Source organism: Raphanus sativus, chromosome 7 (assembly GCF_000801105.2).
Source record: "Raphanus sativus cultivar WK10039 chromosome 7, ASM80110v3, whole genome shotgun sequence".
NCBI lineage: Eukaryota > Viridiplantae > Streptophyta > Magnoliopsida > Brassicales > Brassicaceae > Raphanus > Raphanus sativus.
Window position 1 is genome coordinate 18,342,272 of NC_079517.1, and position 20,591 is coordinate 18,362,862.

Below are 20,591 nucleotides of genomic sequence, written 5' to 3' on the forward strand. Positions count from 1 at the left end.
TAATCTTAAAGTTCACTATTTTGAAATTTATGAAATTATGACGTTTCTACAAAATTTTAAAGAGAAAATGATAGATCTAAAAAAACTAAGATTAATTATTGTATTATTTGGAAACATTGATAGTAGTATAAAAAATATATTGTTTGGAAACATTAATAGTAGTATAAAGAAATAAGTATATTGTTTGGAAACATGGATAGTAGTATAAAGAAAGGAACATTAGTGACTTAATATATGTTTAACTATAAAGTATAAATGTGTATTTAATTTAAAAATTTACAAAATAAATGTTAGGTCCAACATAATGTTTCTGTTTTAATAAGATAGATATTGATATTGATATTCTAATCCCAACTCAATGCCTATAAATCTTTTTTTTGAAAAAGCTCATTACCTATAATTGCGTATGCACAATAGATATTTTGGAAACAGATCATATTGTCTACGAAATCACAATATATGCCTTGCGCAATACTTTAATATAAAATCACAATTTTTATATTTTTTAACTATTATTTTAATTTCTTTTCAACTTTATAACTAATGTATAATTTTTAAATAAGATAGTAACCATAGTTATTTATTTTATATACTTTTCATTCTACAAATTTGTTTCCAAAATATTTTACATAGACATTTAATTATATAAATTTTAGATTTGTTTCTATGAAACCCAGTTTATATGATATTTTTTTGGTAAACACTAAATATAGATTTATTTTATATAATATTAAGACATGACTAATTAATTTTAGTAATTAATACAAACACAAAATAAAATATAAAAATAAATACCCGTTCAAGTTACAAGTTGAAAAGGAAGAAAAAAAAATAAAATTTGACAGAATGTTTTTTTTTTAGGTTTTCACTTTACTAAATTCAAATTTCAAAATACAAAAGAAAATCCACAAAATCTGCTGCATACCGCGATATTTCCCATTCGGCGTTAGTTATCTAAAAAAAAGCAAAAAAGATGAGAGGCAAAGCGACCGGAAAGAGAAAAGCGACGGACATATTCGGCGGAGCGCCGCCGCCACCACCACCTTCAGTAGAACACCACCGTCACCTCGTAAACTCAAGAGACTCCGACGCCAGTTTCGCAAGCAGCCGTCCATCATCAGTCGGGCTAAGCCGAGATCTACAACACTCGGACAGATCTCACCAAATCCGATCAATCAACACCTTCCTCGCCTCACACAACTTCCCCATCTCCCTCCGCGCCAACCCCGTCCCTCCCGTCAAAGATATCTCCGAAACCCTAAAGTTCCTCCTCTCCACCGTCGATTGCCCCTGCGACACTCTCAAGTGGGACGAGGACGTCGTCTTCTTCCTCAAATCGATTAACTGCCCCCTCAAGCTCACCAAATCGACCCTCCGCGCTCCCAACTCGCCTCACAACTGGCCTAACGTCCTCGCCGTTGCTAACTGGTTGGTTCAGTACGCTCGTTTTCATCAGCATCTATCCTCCAACTCATTCCCTAACTCCGATGCTAACTCCATGCAATCCTTCGGGTTACAGAGCTTCCGCCACTTCATCCGCAACGAGGACGACTTGGTTAACGAACTAGACTCCGATTTCTTGGGGAAGTTAGAAGCGGAGAAGGCTAGTATGGCCGAGACTATCTCCAACTGTGAGAACGCGTCTGGCGAGTTGGAGGCGAAACTCGATGCGCTGAGGAAAGGCCCCTCGAAGAAAGAGGCTCTTGAGAGAGTCAAAGCCGATCTTGAGAAAGATGTTAACAAGTTCCGTACCATGGTTACGGAACGTAGCGAGAGGACTCGTGGGATGGAGAAGGTTGTGGAGATGAAAGAGAGGGAGGTGATAGCGAAGGAGGAAGAGAGGGAGAGGATCTCTGAGGAGAATAAGGAGCTGAAGAAGAGCGTGGAGGAACAGAGTTTTAACGTGAGAGATGTTGAGAGGATGAAGAGAGAGTTGGTGGCTGTGGAGAGAGATGTTTCGGAGGGTGAGGAAGCTAGAGATGGTTGGGAGCAGAAAGCTTGGGAACTTAACTCGAGGATTAGTAATCAGTTTCATCAGATTCAGACGATGGCTATTGATTGTAACCAAGCTATGAGGAGATTGAAGGTGGATGTTCAGTTCGTTGTGAATGAGAGAGGGGTGGAGCCTGGAGAGGTGATGGGTGTGGACTATAAAGCTGTAGTGAAGCCAGCTCTTTGTTCTTTGTATGATGGGATTAAAGAAGGGTCGATGAAGAAGGTGGAGGAGCTTGTTACATTACAAGAACAGGCGTCTGAAATGGCGTCCAAGATTGAATCAAGAAAGCGTATTCTCGGGTCGATTCAGCTGCAGATCAATGAAGTGGAGGAGAAGATGAGGGTAGTGAAGAAGGAAGCTCAGGAGTTGGCTGCAAAATGCGACTTGGAGGTGAAAACAATGGCGGGGGGCGTGAAAACTGAGGAGGTGAATCTTGAAGTCGTGGAGAAAGAAGCTGCGGAGATATTGAAAGGTTCTGAGGTTAGATTGGAAGAAGAGGCGAAGCAGAGTGAAGCGGAGGTCCAAGCTACTGCTGCCAAGCTCTTTGCGCTTATCGACGCGATATCTAAACATAAAGAGTATATGGATTCGAAGATCTTGGAGGTGAAAACTCGTGTTGAGGATACTGCCAGTGCTGTTTCGGAGATATATAAAGCGAGCTTCAAGAAGCACTTTGGTGGTAGTTGTTAGAGAGTAGATGTGGCAATTGAATTGACTGAGCCAAGAGATTGTTGATTAGTATGCATATTTATGGTGAGAAATGATGTTGCTTGTGTTTCAAAATAGTCGTAGTTGCAATCACATGCCATTCGTTAATTAACTAAGATTTTTGAGCGAATGTGAACGCATGTTTTGGCTATTTCAGATTCTGTGTGATCTCTGATTAAGTATGAGCTTAGATTATTGCAACTTCATGATTGCTAGTGCATTCTAGTATTGAATTGCTACATACTTTTCGTTCTATTCTGTATATACTCATGGATGAAATGTTACCTGGAAGGCAAAGATTTCATGAGATTGACTAGAAAAATGGTGATGCCTTTCGTTGATTAACTGGCTGCTAACCCTTCCAAGTATGTGACTCAGACTTTGAGCCAATGCGAAGATCCTCGGGGTGTTGTTTTTTTTTTTTTGTGACTATTCTAGGCTACGTTGTTCCACAAACCTCACCCGCTGCTTCATCTGTTAGATTTGTTCCTTCAACAATCATTCAAAAGAAATTAGATGTTCCAGCCAGGTAAAACTACCAGTGTTTCATCACGATGGAGATCCTACTGACGTGTAGCGGGCTAGGAGGTACCCTCAAATCCCTGATAATTATTTATTCTGAATCTCCAAGTTGATATATATAGAGAAACCTAAAGGTTTGTGGATGAGGGGTTATACTTAGTTTAAGAAGAAATAAAGAACCGAGTCTTACAAGAGGAATGATTCTGTCGGTTTTATGTTGTTTTTAGGAAAATATTATTTCTGTAAATGCGAAAGTCTAAAGATGATCAATAAGATCAATTTGACTCTTCTATATATAATTTTATTTTAAAGGTTTTTCCTGATTCGGTATTTGGTAATTGGTTAGGATTCTTTCAAACCGAGAATCCGCTAGGCGTTCATGGAGCAGAAAGCAAGAACAAATGAGGGAATTTGATACACAGGTTCTTGTCTTTGTAATTGTTGCTCAATTTCTCTATTTCTTTCTTGGTATCCAACAGGTTTCCCATTGATTTACGAGGAAAGTTCGTACGTTTCTTAGGTAGGCCAATTAAGATTTGAGCATTCACCTTTGCTTGGTTGTCCTGAGTGACATGAATCACAAGTGTGATGCAGCTACTGTCGACAACAGAATCCTAAGAGCTGATATTGAACTTTGAGAACAAAGTTACATATGAGAGCGCTTTAAAGATTATACAACATTCAAGACTATCATCCTATCTAATTTATTGCATTTGATAAAAACAACTTGTGCAGGTTAAGATGGCAGTAGAAACGGTGAAAAGAGCGACAGGTGTGAACTCTTTGCATTGGGCAAGACCAGACATGGACATATCATTAAAACCGACAATCTCAAGTACTCTGCTTATGCCGGTTTGCCTCCAAATCAGAGAGTAGAGAGAGCAAATCTCTTGTCCGAACAATCCATATATTACTAATCCAAATCTGTTTGATACGAATACAAATCTGTTTGAAACCCTGCCCATTTGGAATCACAAGCATTAGCCACAACATTGAGTCACCATTGGTTTGTGAAGTAACTCCTAATCTTGTTTTTTTTTTTTAAATCCTAGATATTACTTCAAAGATAACATTAAGTCACAATTGGTTTGTGAAGTAAGTCACTATGCGACGGTGTTATTGTAGGGGTGATGTAACCATTATATACGCTTGGTAATAATTCTAAGACGCATAAACATTTCTAAAAATATACATCAAACACGCAGTATATATATATATATATTGGATATTCAATTATTTCGAAATATACATTTATTATTTGTTTGCCACTGAATTCGTTTAACATCATGTTGAAATGAGATTCTAGGCATACATTAGAATACAACAGAGAGACCAAGTGCAGTTGACAATGCATACACAAAGGCAGACAGATCAGAAGTTGTTGCTGCTGTGACCAGCTTGTCATCTGTCACGCACCTCTCTGATTCCACGATCTGACCACCAGCAACCTTCACAGCCACCTTTGTCCCATAACCACTTGCACATCTCTTATTCTGCAAATAAAATAAATAGTTTTAGCATCACAACAGGGTATAGTTGCGGCCAAGTTGGTGTCACATCTAATATAAACGATCTTTTGTTACCTTAAGAGCGCCAGTAGCGGCAAGTAGCCAGTTTCCCATTCCAATGGCAGCAACAAACTTGCCCTTCTCGACAAACTTCTTGACTAATCCGACGGCTTTGTCGTTCATCACCAAGAGCTCCGGCGACCTTCCTCCGGGAACCACAATGCAGTCATAATCATCCACAGAGACATCTTCCCAGGCGACCGTCACATAGAAGTTGTGGCTGGACTTCTCGGTTGGAAGTTGCCTTCCGTCCTCGAGGTCGTGAACGATGGTTGCACATTTATCACCTTTTTTCTTGTTTGGTGACACTGCGTCCACTTTACATCCGAGAGCTTGAAACGCTTTAAATGGTACGTTGACACTGTAATCTTCAACACAATCCTAATTTACATCAAAAGAAGATATGAATGAGAAGATCAATCATTTAGTGCCGATAAGATCATTTTAATCTATTTTACGTGTGAATGAATAATATACACAAAAGATTTCTCGTTGGTTATGGATATTTGAAAATAATAATATATATATGTTATTAACATCTTTGTAAGTTTTATGTTTGTTACCAAATGTGTGATAGTTTAGTGAGTAGTTTTTTTTGAACACAAATAGTTTAGTGAGTATACTCTTTCTGTTTCATATTATAAAAAATTTGTTACAAGTTTTTTTTGAAAATACAAATTTTTTTATTTCATTAATTTTTATATTCCCATTCCATATTGTTCAAAAATAACATGGTCAAGTTTGAGATTCCAACAAAATCTAGAGAGAGATTAATAGAGGCATATGATGAGAAGAAGCTTACCCCAATCAAGAATAGCAAAGAAGACTGCTTCTCCTTGGAGCAAGTAATCTTGGAGCCAAGTGATTCTAACAGAACCTTGAGAGTGTTTCCAAGCGTTGGCCACCCCAAAGTGGAAATAAAATTTCCGTCCATGACACAATCAGTAATGTCGAAAACGGTTTGGACACCTGGCTGTTGCCACCACGCACCGCCTGAGAGCTCGATAAAAGGCTTCATGCTTTCAAACGCCGTGCACTTCATTCCACGGGCGAGTAGACCCGCCGCCGCCAAAAGCAGCTGGCTGTGGCAGCTCGTGAGAATAATTTTCTCAAGCTCAGCGAATCGAACCACCATGCTGACGCATTTCTCGTCAGTGCTCAAAAGTTCCGTGAAACGTCCACCGGGAATGATGATGGCATCGTATTGCTCTGGGATGACTTCATCGAAGTTTGCGTTTAGTGTTAGATGATCGACCACCAACTCGGAGTATATCTGTAATAAAATGGAAAAATGTTTGTTTAAAAGAAAAATCACATTGCCAAATATTAACGGCCACAGACAGGTATTTTTATATATGAATTTTAAAATATCATTTAAGCTGAAACATCAGTTGAAATGAAAAATTAAATGATTTGAGAAGTTTTCATGCACATTTAGAGTAGGATCACCCTACACTATCGCAATTACATGAACTTTTAGTTATAAAAACAAACTACAATTCACTTGTATTAATGGATAAGAGTACTATTCATGAAAAATCGAATGATAATTCCAAAACCTGAAATACTAGTACCTTTTTTTTGCAAAAAGCTTTTATATAGTTTTGATCTACTTTATTAATTTAGAATCCAAGTTTTAACGTATTTAAAAAATTTGTCATTTAAATTTTAAATCGTCCAACAAAATATGTAACCGTATTTAGAACATCAATACTATTAAAATAAGATAATTCCTATTTATTATACCTTATTAAATATCTAGTGTAAAAAGTTTTTGATTTAACATATACCTTTTTATTTTATCTAACATATACTTTTAATGATAATAAATGTAATTCAATGACTAATTGCAAAATATAATTATTTGGGGGGGGGGGGGGGGGTCCTTTAATTTATATTTTACACCACCCAAAAAAAAGTATCGAGTGGAAAAAACCAGATGAAGAGAAAGTGAAGGATTATAAGAGCAACATGCCTCGAGGCCGAGGAGATCGTGAGCCGCCATGACACACTTGTCGCCAGTTCTGCGACCAGGAGAAACGCAGTGGACGCTAACGCTAAAAGCTTGGAGGAAGTAGAGAGGTACTATGGTCTCATATGCTTCCATGAACTCTCCGCATAACATCAAAACCGACTTCTGAGCCATTGATCCCATAATGATCGATCTCTTACGACAAGCGCACACACATACAATGCTCAACACACACAACTAATTATATATATAAATATAAGTTCGAATAATCACAATGTGCTCTTTTTTATCCAAGAAAAAGATAAGTATACAATATATGTAAGTGGAAACGTGGCTCCATGTGGAGCAATTATTATTTATCTATCTTTCTTACTAACGCATATCTAGAAGTGGGCACAGATTGAATATATAAATTTTTAGAAGTATTCGTAATCTGATCAGTTTCATTAAATAAACAGTTATTTGATTTGATTGCCATCCGGATAGATTTTTAATCAGATATCCCATTTGATCTTTAGAAGTAAAATAAAAAGTCTCTTAAATATTTGTATATATATGCATATAACTGACTAGATCAGATACTTATTTTTTAAAATATTAGTATTCATGATTTACTTCATTTTTTATTATATTGTATATTAATATTTGTTTTGCTTCATATAATTACATATATGCAAAATTTTGAGTTTAAATTGAAACGAATAACGTTTCAGATAAAAAAATTACATATATTTTCTTGAGTCCTACGTAACATAATTGATTATAAAGTAAATTTATCTGTAATAGATTATTCTAGGACCTGATTTTGAAAATATGTTTAAATATATCATTAAAGGGTGTGGGGGAGGGGGGAGGGAATTGTTAAGATCAACTTTTATGGATAAACTAATAAATTGAGATTATGATCTTCAAAGGAAAACTCTAAAGGCGATAGGAGACGACAAGAAGGCGATGGTGGCTATTGAGATTGAGATCTTCATTGGGATCTCGATCTACCTCTAATCTAAGTGTTCCTTGACGTTATATCATCCTCTGATCCTCTCCTTTACCCTCTCTAAACTCAACAAACGCTGTATACTCTTATAACTACCGTGAAAATCGCGATAGAAACGAGCGCTACTACAGAAATGATCGCCGCCATGAGCTTGCTGCAGAGAGACCTTTGCGTGGGCCAGGAAACAACCGCTGGTCTTCCTCTCAACCACGTAACAATCATCAGTATGCTCCTTATGCAACAAAGAAATCACAAACATCGAGGGAAAAGAATAGCCATACGGGGTTTACAAGAGGAAGTCGTCAGCCGATATTGAAACAAAGAAACTTGGTTTTCATGAGGACAACCATCAGGATGGCACTTTGTCAAAACATATAAGTGGCGAGCCTTCTGATCTTGTAGCTGCTCCTCGAAGCAGTGGCAGAAAGCTAGCAAGCACCATTGTCTCACCTTTTCATGTTGAACAACAATACCGATGGCGATGGTAACGTTACATTCCAAAGGAAGAGTGCTACACGTGCTATTGATTTCTCTCCTATGGAGAAATATATGCTTAACAACGATATGAACAATGGTCTAATCATAGAAGCCTTGCATGCCATGGATATTGGAGGATCTGGGAATGTGGGAGATCAATTTCAGGAGTCACATATGGACATAGATGAGACGGATGACCCAGATGAAGATTTACTTGGAGAGGAACTTAAAGAAATGGAAGCGGCTCATCATCTAGCATCATCTTCTAGTGCAAAGGCTAAAAGTATTAAAGCCAGATCGCCAAGTAGAGTTGTTTCACACCATGGTATTCCACGTGGAATGCCAATTAGAAAAGCAGAGTTCCTTCGTCGGGTTCTCCAAGGAGCAGATCTACTTCTGTTGGTTTACCTTCTTTGGGGGAAACCGAGAATCGTAGACATGTCTGTCACAACAGTTCAAAGAAAACCAATACAAGTTCTCGCAGGGTTAATGAGTTGGAGGGGTCCAAAAAACCCCCGGAAATTTATCTATAAATACGCTCAGTTGGAACTATCGAGGGATAGGGAATGACCTCACAATTCGACGCCTTACGGAGATGTGTCAGAAGCATTTTCCAGGAATTGTGTTCCTATCTGAAACGAAGAATAGAAGGCTACTCTTGCAGAACATTCAAGCGACTTAGGATTTGATCAATTGTTTACCGTTTAGTCACTTGGCTTAGCGTAGGTTTAGCTCTTTTTTCTATGGATGAATTTTAAGTTAATGTTTTATTTTCGAATAACAGAATAGTTGACATTGAGGCAGTCATTTATGGAATAAAAGTTTTTATGACGTTTGTTTATGGTGACCCTGTATTAGAGCGTAGAGAACAAGTTTGAGAACGTCTTACGCGCTTCTCGACAACTAGAACTGGACCATTGTTTGTGATAGGAGATTTTAATGAAATCACTGGTCATAATGAAAAGGAGGGAGGGAGACAACGCTTAAATAGCTCGTTCATACATTTTAAACATATGCTTCACGATTGTGAAATGCTGGAATTTCTATTTATTGGAAATATACTATCATGGGTAGGAAAGAGATCAGGACATACAACTGTTAAATGTCGACTAGACAGAGGTATTGGAAATGAGGATTGACATGAAAAATTCCCTCACTCAGCTGCAAAGTATATGAGATTACGGAGATCAGATCATCGTCTGATTCTTGCAGATATTCTCTCAAAGCCATTAAGGAGATCGAAAAATCAAATTTGATAAAAGATAGATAGAGAATGAGGAATTGAGGCAGATCATTCTTGAGGGATGGAAATTTCTAGATCTACCCTCAGATGCGAATATCATGGATCATATTGCTAGTTGTCGCAAGGCCTTGAGCCAATGGAGGAGACATCACAATTTTAACTCGGACCTGTTAGTCGAGGAGCTAAAAGAAAAGGTAGATGGACTGTACTCGAATGATAATGCGACGACCGAGGAAATAGCGGAAGCCTTGAAAGAACTTTCTGATGCTCTTAAGGCAGAAGATATGTTTTGGAAGCAAAAAAGTCGAGTGTTCTGGTTAAGAGAGGGATATATGAACACAAAATTTTTCCATGTACTAACAAAGCAAAGGACAGCGAGAAATAAAATTACACAGCTTCTGGATGCGAATGAGAATGATGTTAAGGATGAGGAAGGACTGGTGGCGATTGTTACTAGTTATTTTAGACAAATATTTGAGTCGTCAAACCTAGAAGATATAGCTGATGGGCTATCAGAGGTTTCTACAACAATTACGGAGACAATAAATAATGATTTTACAGCTCCGGTTACAAAATATGAGGTTAAATTAGCACTATTTGCTATGCACCCAGAGAAAGGCCCTCGTCCAGATGGAATGACAGTTTTATTTTATCAAAAATCTGGGATATTGTCAAGGATGATTTAACTCTTATGGTTAATTAATTCCTTTTTGAGGGGGTATTGGCAAGTGGATTGAATGATAACAATATATGTCTTATTTCGAAGATGACTAGGCCCAATGAGATATCCCAATTTCGGCCAATCAACTTGTGCAATGTTAGTTACAAGATAATCTCTAAGGTCTTATGCCATAAATTAAAGAAAGTTCTACCAGATAGAATTTCAGAAACCCAATCAGCCTTTGTTGCTGGAAGACAGATTTCAGATAATATCATGGTAGCTCAAGAAATTTTTCATGCCCGAGAACTAAACCGGGCAGACGCCATAAAAGAAATGGCCATAAAGATGGATATGAGTAAAGAGTATGATAGGATGAAATTGTCGTTTATTGAAGCTGTCATGAAAAAGATGGGGTTTCTCAGAGATCTGGATTACTTGAATTATGCGTTGTATCACTTCGGTTAAATACAAAGTGCTCATAAATGGATAACCCATAGGGAATATTGTACCCGAGAGAGGCCTGCGCCAAGGAGATCCTTTGTCTCCTTTCATCTTTATTCTATGCACAAAACCGCTTGTTAGCCTTCTTAATCATGTTGAGAACCAAGGGAAGATAACGGGAATGCGTGTTACATGCGTGTGTCCCTCGGTATCCCACCTTCTCGTTGCTGATTATAGCCTTTTCTTCTGTAAGGCGGAGCTCCGTAAATGTGAAGAAATGATGAAAGTAGTAAGGAAATATGGACAAGAATTTGCCAACAGATTAACTTTGAGAATCAACACAACTAGTAGATAACAGTGAAAGATACACTTGGAATCCGGAATGAAGGAGGAATGGGTACATAACTAGGAATTCCATAAGATATCTGCGGATCTAAATGCAAACTCTTTGCTTTTCTAAAGGAAAAGTTAATGCATCGAGTGAATGGATGGACGTGTAGATGGCTATCAAAAGGAGGGAAAGAGGTTTTGATAAAATCGATCTTGCTAGCTCTCCCGACATACGTTATGTCTAGTTTCTTGCTTCCATTAGAGATATGTGAAAATCTAGCAAGTGCCATTCAACAGTTTTGGTGGAGTTCGAACCCCCCAAAGCAAGGAATTCACTGGACAAAATGGAAAAAGCTTTACTTACCAAGGGAGGAGGGAGGAATTGGATTTCGTATGATCCATGAGTTTAACCTAGCCTTACTAGCCAAACAACTATGGAGATTGGTTCAATACCTTGAATTTTTGGTCGCTCGGGTTTTGAGGTGAATATACTATAGATTGAACTCGCCCTTACGAACAATCTCAGTAAGCAATCCATCTTATGTGTGGACCAGCATTTCTGCGGAACGAAAGCTATTGCTATTGGGGATTAGACAAAATGTTCATTTAGGATATAAGGTCAAGGTGTGGGAGGACCCTTGGATCCCTACATCACCATCTGGGCCGAGTCAATCTATAGGCCCAGATCTGCACCCGAACATGAGAGTCAGCGACCTCATTAATGGAGAATCGAAGGAGTGGGATGTTGGGTAACTGGAGAATTTTATTGCCCCCGCTGATATACCTTTCATAAGGAGTTTAACAATAAGCACATCTCATCGTCGGGATAACTTCTGCTGGAACTATACCAAGAATGGACAGTATACTGTTAAATCAGGATATTGGGTTGCCCGAAACTTATTGAAGGACGAGGAAGAAAAAGAGGTACTGAAACCCAGTATAACTAAACTTCAAGCCTTCACTTGAAAGATAAAGACACCTCAAAAAAATTGTCATCTTATATGACAACTGATAACTGGTCATGTGGCTGTAACGAAGAATCTCATACGACGAAACATGAGATGCGATAATTACTGCCCACGATGTGGGGAACCAGAAGAATCTGTCGTGCATGCAATCTTTGAATGCCCACCAGCTCTACAAGCTTGGTCCTTATCAACAACAACAATGCCAGGAATCTTCCCTGTTCTCAACCTCTGTGAGAATATGGATTATTTTTTCTGGAGAAAGAATAACATTGTTGAACCTGAACTAGACAGAGACCCTTATCCCTGGATAATCTGGTACATCTGGAAGACTAGAAATGATAAGCTCTTTAGAGGGATTGACAGGGACCCATTGGAGTTAGTTCGTTACGCTGAGAGCGAGTGTTAAGCCTGTCGAATCTACAAGAACATAATATGGTGGAACCTCAAGTTTTAAACTTGAGTTATATTTGCATGATAGATGGGTCATGAACATCCACATCACGGTTTAGTGGGTATGTATGTGGATGAATCAAGATGGACAGCTTGGAAAAGTACAACTTATGGTGACAGAAGTGAAAGCACTACGATGGGCGATGGAGAACATGCTTCAGCAGTCGACATGTCAGAGCTTTGGAACAGACTGCAAGGATTTAATTGCCATGATTAAGGAGCCTCATGCTTGGCCAAACTTTGCAACATAACTCGAGAGGATAGAGACTCTGAAGATATAATTTCCAGAATTAAAGATCACACATATAACGAGCGCATAATCAGACTGCGGACTCCTTAGCTAGGACTGCGATGTATTTTATTGATTGTTCTATTCCGGTCTGGTTATCCAGACCACCTATAATTTAAGTAATAGAATAGTCGTTTGATGTCAAAAAGGTTGAGGGAGGGGGTATTGAGATATGAATTTGTATGGAATTTTATAATTTTAAGAATTGAGAGATTTTAAAAGTTAGGTAGATTTAATAAATATTTTATTAAGTATTTTATATGAATTTCCATCGATTGTTATGGAATTTTATAGATTTGCATATATTTTTTTGCTAAAGAAATCTCTTAAGGTAATATATATACAAGTATTTCAGAAATTACCATTTTTTTGGTACGTCAAGCATATATCATCAAGAAAATTACCATTATACAATGTTTATATATTTATTTGAAAATTAACTAATAACAATTTGGTGATTTCTTATTTGGAAAAAATAAAAAAAATATTTTAATTATGTCAAATAATTAAAAATATAAATAATCTAATACATTTATGTTTAGTTAGAAATTTGAACTGATTAAAAATAACAATTGAACTATATTTTATTCAATGAAACATATATATATATATATATATATATATATATATATATATATAAGTGTTACACCAAATTTGTTGCAGTTATTCACTTTATATCAAATTTGGTTCAGTGGTGTCATTTTTAGTATTTAATTGGAGATGAAATTATGTCAAATTCTTTGTTTTAGTGTCCCATTAGAGTTGGTCTTAGGCCATCTCCAATAATGACACCAAAACACTACATTTGGTGTAATTTCATCTCTAACAAAACACCAAATTTGACATTATTCCACCAAATTTGGTGTAATGTTATTAGTGTTACCAAAATTTGGTGTAACACTATTTATTTTATTTCATTTAAGAGTGTAGTTTAATTATTATTATTATTACTTATTTCATATTTGTAACTAAACAAAAATATACTGCATTATTATTTTTAAATTATTTTTACATAATTATTTTTAATTATTAAATTACTAAATGAATATTATCATTTAAGCCATATTATAAAAAATAAAATATCATAAATATATTATTTGTTATGTGTTTTTGATATTTAATAGTTTGTAATTTTGGATATAACTAATATTTTAATAAATAAATACGTAAAATATGATATTGTTAAACCAAAAATATAAATGTAAATAAATTTTATAAAACAAAAAACTAAAAGAATTATCAAAAATAATATCTAAATGTCATAAAATAATTATTTATTATTAAAAATAATAAAAATATAAACATCTATTAAAATTGAAAACATCAAATAATATATAATATTAATTTTGATATAGAATTTGGTATTATTGTTGGAGATGACAAAAGATATTTCACACTAAAAAACCACATTTGGTGTTGAAATTACACCAAATGTGGTGCCATTGTTAGAGATGCCCAATAAGTACTAATATTTTGACATTAAAATTATTTATTATAATTAAAAATAATCTACTAAATTAGAATATTACTTCCAGTGAAAACATTACACATCTTTATACTTTCTTTTTACATTATACTAATTATAGTACACATATAACTTTGTAAGATTCATTTTCCACTTACATTGTACTTATATATTTAAACTATTACACATGTATTATACTTATATATTGATGGCAGTCTTAAATCAATTCTGAAATACATATGCAATAGTTTCTCATTTGAGAAATTTTTGTATGCATATCTCGTGTTACGTTATAGGGAAATAATGAAATGAAACAATTTAGCTGGATTTTTTTTGGACAACACAATTTTTTTTTGTCAACTGGACAACACAAATTAGCTGGATTTTACCTAGGTGGCAGTATAGATTACACTGCAACAAATTGCGTTTTAAACGAAAAAACTTTTTCGTTCCAGAAATAAATAAAAAAACACGTGATGATTGCAGCTTTCATAGCACCTACCTACCTGGCTACCTCACCTACCTGTACACCAAAAAAGCAAGCACATGAAAACTAACCTATATATATGTGTGTGTCTAAATAAATAAAAATTTATATATTTTTTTATTTCATTGCAAACTATAAATAATTACAGATTTATAAAAATATAAATTTTAGTTAATAAACTTGCATCACTAACACCACTTGAATAACTATATTACATATTCACTATTTTATATTTTCAGTCACTAAATAAAATTTATTTTTGAGGGTGCAACCGGATTATCAATATTTGGAATAGAATACTATAGAATGACTTATTCCATCGATTTCCAAAAAAAAAATTCATCACTTATCTTGAATGGAATAGAATGATCATTCCATCAATTCCAAAAATAAATAGACAAATTAAAAGAGAATCATTCCATTTATAATATAAAAAAACAATTCCTTCTGTCATGTATCCACCCATGTTCTCATTGAGCGAATGGTACGAAATAAAATTGATAACCAATTTGAATGAAATGAATCAATTACATTTTTTTCTCTACATTCCATTCATGTTATTCCATTAATCTTCATTCCACCAATTCCTAAACAGTTACAGGCCTAAATGTATTAATGTACTTATTTTATATTATTTTCTATCAAAACCCGCATTATTTTTTTATAAAAACTGCACTACTATTTTAACAAAACCGCACTGATATCACTCAAATTATTCTAAGGAGTGATTTTTACTTTCTCAAATAAGATGTTTAGTTGTAGTATTTTAGATCAAATTCACAAGGAGTTAGGACACACAATAGATCCTAATCAGCAGTGATTAAGCTAGATAAATTATGAGAATAATCAGTAGTAAGATTAACAAAGTAGTTGTTCAGTAGATTGATTAAGGTTTGTAAATAGGTATTATAAAGCGCTAGATCTAGAGATTTTATTCATGTAAACAGGATTATAGAGATATATAATACTTAGGATGACAATCCTAGAACTCAAATTCTAATGTAAAGATATTGAGTTTCCGCATGCGAGTCTTATGTTTTGACTAAGTCCAATATCTCAGCTTCCGCTTGTTGTTACGGATCGATCGTCGATCGATACTATGAGATTAGCGTCGATCAGGTTCACTAGTCTTAACTAAATCAGATGTCACTTGTTTCTAGCAATCCTATCTCAAGGGAATCTATTCTGGTGGAGAACCTATCGTCGTAGTTGTCGACAATCCTAAGTTCAAGGTTCTATTTAACTACTCTACAACACAAACATTACAAGTAATTTCTTGAAGAATGTCTATCACCTTAGCAATTCTATAGTTGGGGCTAATCCTTCATAACCTATTTGAACCCTAAATCTAACAAGGTTAATTACTCAGACATAGCAAAGTAAAACATAGTCATAAATATAAATTGCATAAATAGAATAAGGAAGAAAAAATGCAGTTCCAACACAAGCTCTAAAGAAGTCTTGGATCTTCTCTCCAAACTACTAAAACCCTTGATATGTTTTCTGTGAAATAAGAAAGTATGAAAAGCGTGTGTTGACTAGAACAATGGCAGGGCACTTAAATATTGGGTTAAAATCGGCCAAGGGTATTCTTATAAATGTGAAAGACTTGGATTTTAAGTTGGCTGAGAACCAATTTGGGTTTTCCGCGCTTCGCCGTCGATCGACGACACAAGAAATGTGTCGATAAATTATTGACTCTGAATGTCGTCTTCTGAACTGATTTGATGGTCAACTACGAGTTTCTTCTATCTTTTTCTCCAAAATACTCCAAAATCACCACTTTACTCTAAATCACACATGGACCTGTAAATATGCAAAAAGGCCTCCAAAACATAATATATATATCTAGAACACACATATATACCATGGATTTTACCATGGCTAATAATGGGTAAAATCCATGGTATATCAACTCCCCCAGACTTATCATTTTGATTGTCTTCAAGCAAAACAAACAGTAGTTTTTAGAAAGAGGTTTGAAAAAACAGGGACTCACAGAATTTAAAATCACTACTCTCACTTCTGCAGATATGATAGATGGAAGTGAATCATTACTAACCTTAAAATGTTTCAGTGTACTATACACTAGCTATGTCACAATACAATACATCACACAACTCCACTAATAGCGCCTGACATACCCCTCCACTGACCTCATTTCTGCATAGAATAGATGTGTAGGCTACATATTGGGAGTATCGACCACTGAATACATGGAATCAACTCAAAAAAGTATCTGAATCAACATGTAGTCTTTTCTGACTCTTTCCCTTCTCTCTTTTCTCAATCCAGATTTATTTCAATGCCAGTGAACAATGATTCTAGTGTAGACATCTTGTTCATCTTATTGAATTTTTGGAAATTTCTCTGCTTTTGAAAAAGTGTGGACGAATAACGGGGTCATAATAATTTACATACCCTTCGCTTCCAACGATGTTTGATCATTCCTTTCTGAATTAGAATAATGGGGTCATAGGTAATTTACTTACCCCTCTGCATCTTTCGAAAAATAATCTCAATGTTTTTATTATAATGGATGCTAAAGAGAGTTGAAATGGGAATCAGAAACACACAGTCTAATACCTTCCAGACTCGCAAGAGGATTCCGATCACACAAGGCCCCAAAACAAGCGAGTAAAGTTGATTTAGGTTGGAAGTCAGCTTTGGTTTTCTAGACGGTGATTAGAGTAACAATCAAATTTTATTTGATCATAATCTCCTTCTTGACTCAATAAAAACTTTTGGAAAAATATTTTATAAGACTCAAAAAATAAACTAAGTATTAGTAAACCTCCCTCAGACTTAAATAACACTGTCCCCAGTGTTTATCTACTTGAAGTTTGGTGAGAACATAAATCATAAGGAAAACATTTAACAAGAAAAATGATATATCTTATAGCTCTTATCGGTATCGATCGACACAGTTAAGTGTCTATCAATCGTTTCTTGTGAAGTGCTGTTGAACGATGTCGACATGGTCTCGTTGGTCGATAGGCTGAGAAATCGTCTCCTTGAATCTTTTTTGACTGTGGGAACCGAAATTCGCACTGTCGATTTTGATTAAGTAAAACGGAGGAAAGCTAAGTAAACCTAACTTTCCCTGAAGGTCCGGATTCTCTGCGACAACCAACGACAAGTGATCAAATAAACGCGGAAAGGTTTTATTAAGATTTGAGACTGGACCTTAAGGAAGGCTGCCTACGTACCCCTTTCGAGGATCAAGTCGGACGTAGTTCAGTTGGAGTTGTTTGAACAAGAGATCGAACTGCCTGACGGAGTTCGTCTAGTACGAGCATTAGTCATAGAAACGGGCATGTCGAGAATAATGCCTAGGGTTTCTATGTGCGGAACTCTAAGTACAACAAGGGTTTTGTTAAGAGTTAGGACTGGACCTTGAGAAAGGCTGCCTACGTACCCCTTTCGAGGATCAAGTCGGACGTAGTTCAGTTAGAAAGATTTGAACAAGAGATCGAACTGCCTCGGCGGAGTTCGTCTAGTATGAGCGTTGGACATTGAAACAGGCATGTCGAGATTAATGCCTAGGGTTTCTATGTGCGGAACTCTAAGTAAAAGGATTGTTAGATCCTTCCGAGAGAGACAGGAGCCTGCGGACAAGATGAAAATAGAACGAGAGGCGGCCGGACGTTCTAGGTCCTACCTTGCTAGTCTACCGCCTAAATTCTAAGTTCTTAACCTAACATGAGCTCTCTAGGTCTCCAATCTCGGATTTCTCTCTCTCTTAATGATTTTCGCTCTTGCCTTTCTTCCTCTCCCAAAGCTCCTTTATATACTCCTTCTTATGACGGTCTATTCTCCTCCTGGGCCGCAAGGCGGGCTTCTTTCCATTTTCGTCGGCTTTCATCGGGAAACTTGACATTTATCTTCGGGAAACTTGACATTTATCCTTCCGGAAATTTAGCATTTATCTTGCTATGCAAAGATAAACGTAAATCGTCGTATCTATCTCAGATAATCGTAAACGGACTGTCCGATCGTGTTTGGTCCCTTTCGGGCCGTTTCCAGGACTTCTGTTGTTTTCTACGATTTCTTTGGAAGTTCTTCGTTCGTTCGTAGAGTTGAGACGAGTGGTGTCTTAAGATGACCATCGCTGTTTCGTACGAAGAATCTAAGATCTTCCTTCCCGTCGATATCTTACGAGTTTCCGAGATGTTTCCGACGGTCTTAGATTGGAGTAAGAACCGGAGTTTCGTACGCGGAATCTCGATGATTCGTCCTGCGAGGACTTGGGAAAGACTCGAAGTATGGACTTCTGATTGCCGGGGACTGGGATTCGTGTACCGAAGATTGTTGTCCGAAGACCCGAGCCAGCACGGGGCTAGCCGCCCGGCGGCCACGGCCAGCACGGGCGCTAGCCGCCGGCGGCCACGGCCAGCACGGGGCTAGCCGCCCGGCGGCCACGGCCAGCACGGGCGCTAGCCGCCGGCGGCCACGGCCAGCACGGGGCTAGCCGCCCGGCGGCCACGGCCAGCACGGGCGCTAGCCGCCGGCGGCCACGGCCAGCACGGGGCTAGACGCCCGGCGGCCACGGCCAGCACGGGTGCTAGCCGCCGGCGGCCACGGCCAGCACGGGGGCTAGCCGCCCGGCGGACAGGACCAGCACGTGCGTCTTGACGAGGGCTTCGATTCGATATCTTGATCGTTTTCTGAGTCCTCACGGTTTGAGAGAACGGGCTCTTCGAAGTTTCCGGCGGCCAGGACCAGCACAGGCGCTAGCCGCCCGGCGGCCAGGACCAGCACGGGGGCTAGCCGCCGGCGGCCAGGACCAGCACGTGCGTCTCGACGAGGGCTTCGATTTGATATCTCGATCGTTCTCTGGGTCCTCACGGTTTGAGAGAACGGGTTCTTTGAAGTTTCCCGGCGGCCGAACCAGCACGGGGGCTTTGCCGCCCGGCGGCCAGGACCAGCACGGGGGCTAGCCGCCGGCGGCCAGGACCAGCACGTGCGTCTCGACGAGGGCTTCGATTTGATATCTTGATCGTTCTCTGGGTCCTCACGGTTTGAGAGAACGGGCTCTTTGAAGTTTCAAGGCGGATTCCTTGTCGTTCGGCCTATCCAAACTTAGATCACTTCCCGTTTCTTCCTTATACTTTCGTATGACAAATAGACTTAGCCGTTGATTTCGAGATAACCGTTTTTGACCCCAACAGTTAGCCCCCCAGCATGCAAGATGCGGGAGCGATCTTGCGGGCGGAAGATTATGAGTTGAAAATCGAAATTTTTGGCTAAGAGTATTTCATTGCGGAAATCCACATCACCTTTGATTGGCGATCTTGAACGTGACGTCGGGAAGACCGTGAGTTCGTTGCTCAACTTCGACTCGATTCTTGCTGGTCTGAAATCCGTGTGCACCCTTGTCCTGCATTCGGAGGGTTCGGAGGACCAGGACCACGCAGTCAAGGATCGCGAAGCCGGCGCATATGAGACATGCAGTGGTGGTGCGACCAATGGAGGCGACGGTGAGACCGTTCCTACTTTGGGTGAGTTTTGAGGATGAAGGTGATGCTCCGGGGAGCGTCTAGGTTTATCAATCCCTTTAGAGATTTTTATTTTGATTACATTTCGGCCGTTGGTTGGCCATTATGTATGATTTCGGAACTGGCCGTTGGTGGCTTTGAGTCCCTGCCCTTTTTAGGGCGTTGTATTGAACTCGCGGTATGCATTTATAAAATATTTTGCGTTTAGAACTTCTGTTTGTCGAAGTTAGAGGGGCAGGGTGTGAGTTGTCGTCTCATTCCTGCCTCCCTGACGATCACCGTATCCGTAGTTTGTACAAAGCGAGATTTTCCTGCGGTTTACGATTTACGCGAAAATTCGTGAAAACGTACAGACTTGAGTGAAGAGACAAGTTTTGGGATCTCGCGTCGTTGACGCTTTGCCTATGAGATGTTAAGATACCAGCAAGGCTGGGTTTAGGGCAAGACCTAGGTTTACTCTCAGACTGAGGCTGTGCGATGACAAATCGGCTTTCGTTTTGCCTGTTTGTGATTTTAACCTGA

General features: G+C 37.9%; 2 protein-coding genes across 2 annotated transcripts; one reads left to right on the top strand and one right to left on the bottom strand.

The window, feature by feature from the left end:
* The first annotated feature begins 917 nt into the window (after window positions 1–917).
* LOC108818491 (kinetochore protein NDC80 homolog) lies at window positions 918–3,011 on the top strand. The gene has a single exon (XM_018591477.2). It carries the CDS (start codon window positions 974–976, stop codon window positions 2,684–2,686), a length of 1,713 nt encoding a protein of 570 aa, XP_018446979.1. The 5' UTR covers window positions 918–973; the 3' UTR covers window positions 2,687–3,011.
* A 1,448-nt stretch (window positions 3,012–4,459) lies between these two features.
* On the bottom strand, window positions 4,460–7,126 carry LOC108814118 (DJ-1 protein homolog F). The gene is made up of 4 exons (XM_018586613.2): window positions 6,770–7,126; window positions 5,597–6,067; window positions 4,810–5,175; window positions 4,460–4,719 (listed from the first exon to the last, which is right to left on the bottom strand). The coding sequence occupies exons 1-4, from the start codon at window positions 6,947–6,949 to the stop codon at window positions 4,540–4,542; spliced, it is 1,197 nt and encodes a 398-aa protein (XP_018442115.1). The 5' UTR covers window positions 6,950–7,126; the 3' UTR covers window positions 4,460–4,539.
* Window positions 7,127–20,591: the final 13,465 nt, after the last annotated feature.

Bases quoted from the DNA above. Each gene is read 5' to 3' on its own strand.
- LOC108814118 (XM_018586613.2), bottom strand. From the start codon at position 6,949: ATGGGATCAATGGCTCAGAAGTCGGTTTTGATGTTATGCGGAGAGTTC. The intron at 6,068-6,769 runs GCATGTTGCTCT...ATTTTATTACAG, and splicing joins ACGATCTCCTCGGCCTCGAG to ATATACTCCGAGTTGGTGGT. The intron at 4,720-4,809 runs GTAACAAAAGAT...TTTTATTTGCAG, and splicing joins CCGCTACTGGCGCTCTTAAG to AATAAGAGATGTGCAAGTGG.
- LOC108818491 (XM_018591477.2), top strand. From the start codon at position 974: ATGAGAGGCAAAGCGACCGGAAAGAGAAAAGCGACGGACATATTCGGC.